This window comes from Drosophila teissieri, chromosome 2R (genome assembly GCF_016746235.2).
Source record: "Drosophila teissieri strain GT53w chromosome 2R, Prin_Dtei_1.1, whole genome shotgun sequence".
In the NCBI taxonomy this organism is placed as follows: Eukaryota; Metazoa; Arthropoda; class Insecta; order Diptera; family Drosophilidae; genus Drosophila; species Drosophila teissieri.
In genome coordinates this window covers 7,403,954-7,413,904 of record NC_053030.1, presented here as the reverse complement: position 1 = coordinate 7,413,904, position 9,951 = coordinate 7,403,954, and the positions used below count along the sequence as shown (strand labels likewise).

At 40.4% G+C, this 9,951-nt stretch overlaps 1 protein-coding gene across 1 annotated transcript; it reads right to left on the bottom strand.

Annotated features, from left to right (window-relative positions):
• Positions 1-3,359: 3,359 nt before the first annotated feature.
• On the bottom strand, positions 3,360-4,107 carry LOC122614719 (serine/threonine-protein kinase phg2). Its single transcript, XM_043789359.1, is given in 2 exon segments — positions 3,360-3,621; positions 3,624-4,107. Coding segments are annotated over 2 exon segments (225 nt in total). The 5' UTR covers positions 3,709-4,107; the 3' UTR covers positions 3,360-3,481.
• Positions 4,108-9,951: the final 5,844 nt, after the last annotated feature.

Sequence of the window (9,951 nt, the reverse complement as noted above, 5' to 3'; positions counted from 1 at the left end):
TATAGAAAATAATAAAGATTTCTTATAGTTTTCAAGCAATGTAAATCAGAAAATAACTAATTTGTGGGCTATGCTAAATTTAAATCATTATGTACAAGGTTATATTATGCACACTCCTTTACTCTTCATTCAATTCTAACCTAGGCTTTATGAAATGTCCATTTTATAGAAGATGAAAATACGAGTATATTCTAGGAAGACCTTTTCAAGTGACTTTTCATCCTGCACTTCTTTTCTATTTTGTATCCAAAACTTTTCCCCATCCGACTGATTAAACTTTGCTCCTGCACTTCACTGAAGTACAAGACAAGATGGAAGAAGAACTGCATGCGGTTGACTTAATTGCAGACATAAATTTATGCCGGTGGGCTACACGAATACCTGGGGCAAGATACTATAACTTTTGCGGAAAAAAGAAATTTAAATTGTATTTTTAGCAACTGCATCTTTGGAGTGGAAAATGGTTAAATTTGTATGGCGCTTAACTAGCAAGGTTCAAACAAATTGAATGCACAAAAGAACACTTTTCAATGATATTTCTTTTTAATTATAAAATAACTTTTAGACATGTTTTTTTGTGTTGGCCAACAGGCTGGACAGGAATAACAAGTGGCATTGTTACTGCACTCGGTATCTCTGTATCTGGTCGCAATTGATGGCCATGCCGTGTAATTAGCCACAAATTGTTTAGGCCCAGTTGAACAGGACACATTCGCAGGACGGAGAAGGGATACATACATGGAGACGGCGATAAAATGGAGGAGGGAGGAGGAGACGGGAAATGACACGAATGGAGCGGAAACCGAAATTTGTGTGCGCAAAACCAAAAGATGACACAATTTTGGGTTCCACTAAAGTGCTTTGGCCTGGGCAAGTATTTTTCGTACCAGAGATGAGCATGTGAGCTTAAATTATGTAAAAAAATCGAAGAGTAAAAAAAAGGAATTCATTAAAAAGTATGTACGTTCTAAAATGGAAAATATAGAATACATAAATCACAATCACGAGTATTAGTTTATGTTCTGAATCTTTGCTCACGTGGTCAACTCCAGAGTGCATGTTAATCCTCTTCCCACTTCTCGCTTTGGCCCTCTGCCGTTTCAGCCGCACATCCACCGCCGCAATGAAGTAGGCTGGCCATGTCCTGGCAAATTAAAATAAAATTTCTCTCCCATTTTTATTTGGTCGGTTCTTTCGGGCTTAGTCTGACCAACAAAATAATTTTTGCGTGTGTGTTTGGGACTTGCAACTTGTCGCCGCAAAATGAATTGAACTTTTATGGCTAATGACGTTGCACGTTGCAAGCGGCATGCTGCATGGCACACGTGTCGTATAGGCAATTACATAACATTTTCCGGGGACTTGTCCAACTTGTAATGCAGAGCGCCATCCAATGGATGGCGTATAGTGGAGAAAAAACAGAAAGTGGAATCGCATTTCGAGTTTCCAAATTTTGGGAAATGTAGTAGGCACCAATGGGAAAATGTGGAATGCGAAAACGAAAACCTTTTGTAATATTTAAGTTTTTAAATTACACATTTTATTTAAGTATGAGCTATAATTCAAATTTCAGTTTGAACTACAAAACAAAATAGGTTTCACATCAATGAAAATAGCGCACCCTTTTCGAGCATATAATTTAACCCCAATTTTTGCTATACTGTTCACAAAAGCCTTACGAGATTAAAATGTTGCACATGACTCTGATATTATATTAAATATAAAACAATTTTTGGTATCCAATGAAAATATTTTTGGTCTTCTGCCCTTGCAGTGGAAGTGGAAAGTGGAGGAAAAATTGCTAATAAATTGCATTGAAATGTTGCGCATACGCAACGTGGCACAAGCGAAAGACAAACAAGTTTGCTCTCCGGCCACATCCTTGCATCCTTCGTCCTGTCTGTCTCTGTCTGTGTGCGTAACAGGTGCAGTGTGAACAGCAGAAGATGGAGAGGAGATAGAAACTGAGTTTGGTTGCCGTCTCGACTGCTGCTGCTTTTGCTGTTGATGCTGCCACAACTCAATTTATTTCAACATGTACTTTTGCAACAATGAATTTCACTTTAGTTGCTAATGGATTTCGCATAGAAGGAAGTCGGGCTGCAGTAGTAGTAGCTGCACACTGGAAGAAAAAACTTCATTTGCGAACAGATAGCACTTTTAAATTTAATTAAATTGAATTACCCAAATTACTTACTTAAATTAGGATTTATGAAATTATCATTTATAATTTATATTAAGGTAAAGGGAAAACATTGGAAAAGTATCGTATGGATGCTCATTTTCCTCAGTGTACTGCGTGGGTGTGCTGGCATCAGTAGTAGTGCCCGATTGCCTCCCCGTAAGGGTTGATTTTTTTCGGGTCAGCTGCTAAGGAACGTCGTCGAGTCCTTGTCCTTTCGCTCCTGTCTTCAGTGTCCTCGTGTCTGCGGTAATGCATTTTGTTTGCTCGGCTGCAGCAACGCACCCACAATGACAAATGAAAGTTGACGCACTGCCTTATTGAGACAAACGAGGAGGGGCTATAGAAAGGACTACGGGTACACATAAGTGCTGCCTCTCCAGCTCCGGCTATAATCATGCAAATTACCGAAAGGTTGCCACAAAATGAGCACTTTCCCAATCCTGCAGCAGAGTAATTAGAAATGCACCGAAGGAATAAGAATTGGAATGGGCCCAGGGGCAAGACTGCTTTCACCAATTTCTCGTCTATTTTTTCTCTTGCCTGCAGGAGAACACTTAATTAATTTTCTTTTAAATTACATTTGCCTGGACACTTGTATCAACAGTGTCCTGCCATTGTCCTGCCCACGACTGATGCTCATTTCGAAGCCGCCAGACCGGCATTCAATTCATTGTTGACTCGATAGAGTAAACTCAGCTCCAGCTCCAGCTCCAGCTCCAGCTCCTGTTTCTGTTTCTGGTCTTATTTCGTTGCTGAAACAGCAACAATTGCATTTGCATAGTCTGCCAGCACATTGTTCTTGCAGCTAAGGACACTTGGAGTTGTCTTAGTTTCTGTTTCGGGCTCTCTGCATTTGCCCCAAAATGCAGTTAACAATTGCGTATTACATGGTTGGCAATTTCGATTGCGTCGGTGTGGGTTAAGCCAAGAAAGGATAATAAATTCAGCTGGAAAAATAAATGTTTTCCGAATTGCTTCAATAGGCTTTGGGGTACTTTAAATAGAAAGCTGGTTCAATTCAGTTCAATTGAATCCATTAAGGAGAAGGAAATAAAACTAAAATCAACGTATACACATAAGGAGTTTTATTACTTTAAAGAAATCTAAAGAACATTTATCTCGATAGCCTCAGGTTCGTCATAGTAGGTTATAACTTCTAAGCTTAGTTCCGTAATTTGCACAATCATTAAACGTTTATAGTCCGCAATTAATTGGATTAATAGCACACTCACTGCAAAACTCGCCCCTCCGCTGCATTTAATTTTCGCCCGTTTTGGGAGACAATTTCAGTGCATTTCACTGCGGGATATTCATCAGACCGCAGTTTCCGCTTGTTGCTCTCCAGGTGATTTCCCCTCCATTCCGGTCTCTTACCGTTGTTGTTGTTGTTATTGTATTGGTTGTTGTTGCTTGTGTGTGGCAGGAACCACTTTGGTGTTGCTGTTACTGTTGTAGCTGCTATTGCTATTGCCATTGCTTTTGCTATTGCTGGTTGGTGGCGACTCCTTAGTTACACATGACATGTGTCAGGTGCAATCAAATACGGTTTCAAAGCTTAAACGCTTTTGGCGCAATGCGTGAGAATTTCAAACGGTTTTCCGTTGCCACAGGAGCAGCCATTGCCTCACGTGTCCCAAAATGTAGGCTCGCAGACCCATCTCCACGTGGATACTTCACCCCAGCCCACTTCAATATTTACTTCTGTGGCATTGCTTACTAATTGAATTTATGTTGAAAATTTTGAAACAAAAGTTTCTTTCCCCCGAAGGAGGCGGAATGTGGCGAGAGGAGGTTGCTAAAAGGTGGGATTTCGAGGAACAGGCACCACATGTGTGCGATTGAAATCAGTTTTGGCAGTCGCTGCCCTGCCATCCCTCGCGTTTCTCGTTTTCTTGCCACATTTTCACAGCTTTTCTTTGGGGTTTCCCCCTTCTACCGAGGACATTTTAAAACAATTTGCTCGCCTAATTTCGAGACATGTAAAGTTTTTTAATTGTGTACAAATTGGCAACAATTTCGAAGGGAGCAAAACGAGAATACCACAGAGACTTAGCTCGACCCTTAAATACTTAGTAATGTCTAACACATTAAAATATTTATTAAATAAATTAAAAGAAAAATTAAATAAAATCCCTCATGGCCCGAAGAATAATTGCTAAACGCTTTGGAATAAAGAAAACTTTATTATTTAGCTCATGCGCTTACATTTAATTTTAAACCCCATATATCCCCTTATATACCCCACAACTTTTTCACAGAAAGACGAGCCAACGAGAGACATCGGAAAGTCGTTGCCAAATTAGGCGTCACATGTTGCACTTCGCAGCCTGCCATAATTGCTCCTAATTAAAATGCGAAACCCGCCACGAAACTGAGGAGAAATGCCAAGCATTCAATTCGAGGGAAAGTTCCCCAATTTGGCTGCACTTATTCGAGGGACTCATGTGACTTAATATAAATTTATGTTCAAGCGTTGCACCGAGAAAAATACTAATTTGCACTTGGGAAATGCGAGAACTGTGCGAAATGTGTGGGTGAGAAAACCGCAAAGGGGAGGATGTCCTTGTGTTAAATGGGATTTTTATGCAACACCAAGCTGACCACAAGATGCTGCTCCCACACACACACATACACACACACTCCCCCTCAGATTGTGGCTTCAACACTCGACTCCAGAAGGATTCTGTTGCCGTAAAGCTCATTATGGAGCCGAGGAAATTGCATCTAACGCTTAATTAATGCTCGGCTTACAGCATGCGTCAACAGACATCAAAAGCATTATTTTCCGGCTGACATTGTTATGGTTCTTAGTTTCCACTGCACTTCAGCCCACCGCAACCCCCCACATTCCATGTGTACCCCACTTGCCAATTGTAAACACAGTCTAGAGTCAACTTTTGTGGCTTGACGTGTTTGCGAGTGCGTTAGATTAAGCTCGACTGAGGCTGGGAAAAGAGCAAAACAAATATGAACAGGGAGTTGGGTAACTGCAAAATAAATTGCAGTTTTGAAAGTGGAATAGTTCCCTAGTTGGAAATGAATTAGCATTACCAGGACCAATTCAATGAGGGAATCCGTACAACTGACTGGCGGAAGACCTGCAAGGCAAGTAAATAAGCATAGTTTCGAGTTAATGGGTCATTTTCACATCGGAATATGATTAAATTATTATAATATTTGAATATATAAGCTCGTTTAGCTCGTTGATACATAATTAGCTATTCCTTCACAACAAAGCACAAGGCACGTATCAAAAAAATAGTAACCAAGTTGCCATTCCACAATTTAAGGTGTAAGAAATCAGACATAAAGTCACATATTAAGCATATTACTAGTTCCCACATTACCGTGTGGACTTAAGATTTATCCAAGTTGAAATGTCCTTGCAGTGTCCTCATGCTGATGCTGATGCTGATGACGATGACTTGGACTTGACTGCAGTGACTTGGCGACGGCTTCTGGGCCTCACTTCCACTTAAACTTAGCGGTGAAGTCGGCCTCGAAAGTGAAAACCCTATGGGCAGGGTGTTCTGGGTGTTTTGTGGGGTGGGAAGGAACTCAGGGGTTTCATGTTAAGTGTGTCATTGAGGCAAGGGATTGCTCTGAAATGAGAGGACGAGTTGAACAGAGCATGTCCTTGCCGTCGTATGAACTTTTAATTTACAGCTGCGCCTCCTTCTTCTTGTTGCCTCCTTTTTTCTCCGTTGATTTAATTTATTATGCAAATGTTTGCGCAGGCAAGACATCGAGTTGCTCTCGCTTGCCTTTTTTCATATCATCATAATTTAAGGAGAGAGCTACCGAAAAAATGTAGACGAAGAACTTCTTTGTAATAGTCGACTGGAACGTATACTGCAAAATTTACAAGCATAATTTTTTATTAAAAAGAAACTTTCAAGCTGTCATGGATGATTCAGACTTTTTAAATTTCAAAGGATTGTTTATTAATTTAGTTTTATTTAATCTTCTAAATCAAACAAAATACATTTTCCAATTGTGTTTTCATCAATTTTGTCAACATTTCTTTTGCTAGCTATATACCTCTTAAAAGGGAATCTTAAGCTGGCGCCTAAGTGAGCGCCACAACAAATGACGGCAATGTCAAAATTTTCTCACCTCGATTTTTCATCTCATTTAGAGAAGCCGTAAGACGAAGGCATGTGTGTGTGCCCACTTGTGTTTGTGTTTGTGTTCGGGTTTATCAGTCACATAATGCCAGCATGCTGACATCATAACTTATAACTTGATAAATAACTATATGTGTTATCCCTCTTATCCCTTTTTCGGGAGCTCCCTTCGCAGACAAATGACTTGCCTGAAAGCAAGACCCCAAAAAAAGGGGGTGGAAATGAGGGGTTGAAAAATATTTATCCCTCTGTCAGAGTGTGTGTGTTAAGTTTATCCCCATCTTTCTTTGTCTGGAGCGTTTTTCAGCTTCCTTGGCTGTTGATATTCAGTCACGGGGTTTCATCATCTTTTATGCTCATTTGTTGATTCATCGTTCTCACCTTTAGTTTCGTAATTGCTCGGATAGTATTTTAGTTCAAAAATATATGAAAATATTTAAAAACGTCTAGAGTAATTGAAAGTGTCGGTGTACTAAATGCAGTATTTCAGTTAAAGGTAAATATTTCCTCAACCTATTTGGCCTGCTCAGTTAAATTTTCCTGCGCTCGTTGATGCGTGGTGGAAAAGTTCAGAGCCAGACAACGTGACGTATGATCGTTGGCATGATATGTGACCACAATGAACTCAACCTTGCCTCTTCAACACCCACTCCAACCCCAACCCCAACCCCATGCCACAGCCTTTTTACTCGCTTTCCACCCTTCAGCGGCACATGCCACGAATGTGAATAAAGTTTGAAAAATATTTTACACATCAGCTTTGGACATGGCCGAGCTAAAAACAGGTTGCACATGCAGTTAAAGTCCTCAGGCATCCTTCAACACAAACAAACGGCCAACACGTACACATACTCCTGCTTGAACGTGTATGAGTGCTTCTACAGCATTCTATGTATTTCAAAAAGAGTGCATTATATCAGTTTTATGTGGGCTAGTACCTTCAAATGGATACGATTAGCTTAATTGATGCGGAAGTAAAAAGTAATGGTGGATAGAAATAATGTTCAAGCTGTACCAGACTAGCCAAACGCAGACCAAAAAGAATGAACAATACTGTTTTTCTAATGTGAGAATAGTTCATTTGAGACCGAGTGAAAGTATTCTGGTTGAGGTCTGGCAGCCAAGTTTAAATGAGTCCTGGGCCGAGATTCGACCTGGCCAACTTTTAATACGCCTGATATGAGGCACTTGGGCGGGAAACAGTGCACTGCACTGCATAGTTATAAAATATGCAGAAACATTAAAATGTTTTTTCACTGCTCTCCGAGGGAAGTGGGAACTAATGAAATGAGTTAGGTATGCTCGGGGATTGTGCATTTTCAGAGCATTTTTCATAATTGCCCGCTTCAAAGGCAAATGAAAATTGCCAAACAACAGGAAAGTTTTCCCTTAACCCCAATGGATATTGCGATACTTTCAATAGCAGCAGTAAAAAGGGGGCGGAAAAATAAACAGTATTAAAAAGTTTCCATTCTAGTTCAGTCACTGGCTCGCTCTCTTTCTCTTAGTGGAATCCACTTAAATGTGTTTTCCAATTAAAAAACTTTTTTCCTACACTTGAAAATTCTAGAGCATGTGCGAAAATCTTTTATGCGAATTGCATTCGGCATAGGGCAACAGTCACAGAAAGAGAGAGGCGGTGGCAAGTACGAAAAGTCTGCCACTGAAACCTAATGAAAAGTGATTACAAACATGATAGATAAATGCTGACTTGCCACAGCAGACCGAGACTACTCGGTGTTCGCCTTCATTCAACACTCCATTTCGCCAGGACTTTTTCCACTCCAGTTCAGTTCAGTTTCTTGAGTAAAACATCTTTCGGCTTGGCATTTGCCACTAAATGGTCAAATAAACTTTTTGGCACTGCTATCGCTGTAATGAACTTCTTAAGAGCTTTTCCATTCTACCTCTCCTCTCTACCTCTCCCTGTCATTGTCTCTCGCCCCTATCTGGCTTTAAACTTAATGAAAATCCATTAAAAAGTCCCACATTGTTGTGGCATCGCCGGAATTATCTCACTTTCGTGAGTCTGCCTCTCTATCGCTTCTCCGCTTCTCCGATTCTCCCAGCATTTCTCCTCTCGGTGTCGCGTGCTCAACGTGACGTATGCGTAATGTGCTTCTACCTGACTTGAGTTGTGCGCTAGTGGTTTCTTTTGCCTTGCAGCGGGCCATTTGCCATTTCCCAGCCATCCACCGAAAATTGCAGCCAAATAAGCCAAATGGCTGAACAGGTTCCAGGCGAAAGCTGGTTATTCGTAAAAATAGATCAAGAAAACAAGGAGAGAGATTTACGAGTGGGTAGCGAATAATTTGAAGGCGCAAACGCTGAAAGTCAAAAGCAATATCAAAGGGCCCGACACTAAAATCGTCTTTTAAGTGAACTGATTAAAAATATGTTTAGATTTGCAAACGTATCAAATATAAACCTATCTTAATTATAATTAATTATTATTATTTATTGAGGGATCATTCTTAGAAACCTAACTTAAAGACAAATTATATTACCAAGAAATCTATCTCGGTTAAGATAACTTTATAAACACACAGTTCTCTGCTTTGCTCAACCAAATTCCTGACCGAAGAAGTATAAAGCTAACTGGAAACTCGGAAGTGCTCCAAGTGAATTTATGCCCAAGGTCTTGAAAGGCAATACCTCCATTTTTTGACGCACCATTTCAATATTTTTGAGCAAGCTTTAGAGGCTTTCAGTTACACACTCCTCCGCTTAAAAACCTTTTGCACAGATTCAGGGATCAAAAACAAAGGGCGAATCATTCACTTTGAAGCTGCTGTAAGCACCCACAAGTGTCCTTTTCGTCGGCCATTTCACCGGAATCGCTTTCCCTAGGTATGGGATTTAAATCAATGAAACACACATAAAACCAATAAAAAACTTTAAAGACCTAAAAATGTCAAATGCATTTGGTATGGTAACGTATGAAATATGAAATTGTTTTTCCCAGGACAAGATGATTGGAAAAAGGCAAACAAGCAGTCGAATGCCGTAATTCATTGAAAAAGGGACACTCAGTGTTTTATATCTTGCAGTGAATTTAGTTCAATTTTAACTTTTGGGTCAATACATTGATAAATATTTCGTATTTGTCGAGTAAATATTGGCCAGATTTCCGAACAAGGTAAAAGCTGATATCGCATACATTTTGCAAAGTTGTTGTTTAACTTTTGCAAGAGCCCTCTCAAGCTGCTTAAGGACTTTAAGAGAGGTACAAACTTCGAAGTTCGAAATAGCAATCTCGTTTAGTTTGTGTCTTCTGGCCCTCGTAACGATGGCAAACATGCCACCTTGCCATCACTCCCCTCAACTCAATCTCATTTCGGCATAATCGAAGCGCTTGCCAGATACTCGCATATCCCCTCCATCGCTCTGTCAATATTGATGCTGATGCATTGCCAAATACCGCTGAAGATGTCGCTAAACTGTTGCACTCAAGGTAATCGAGGGGCTGGTGGCGGCGAGGGGCTTGGGCGGTTCAGCGAGACAAGCGGAAATGACAAACAGTGCAGCGGACAAGGACACCAATGCAACTTGCATGCCAAAAGCATTCCCAAACCAACATGGCGTCAAAGGACACTCCCCAAATGGAATGGGTGAAGAGTGACGGTTTTTACCTTTTTA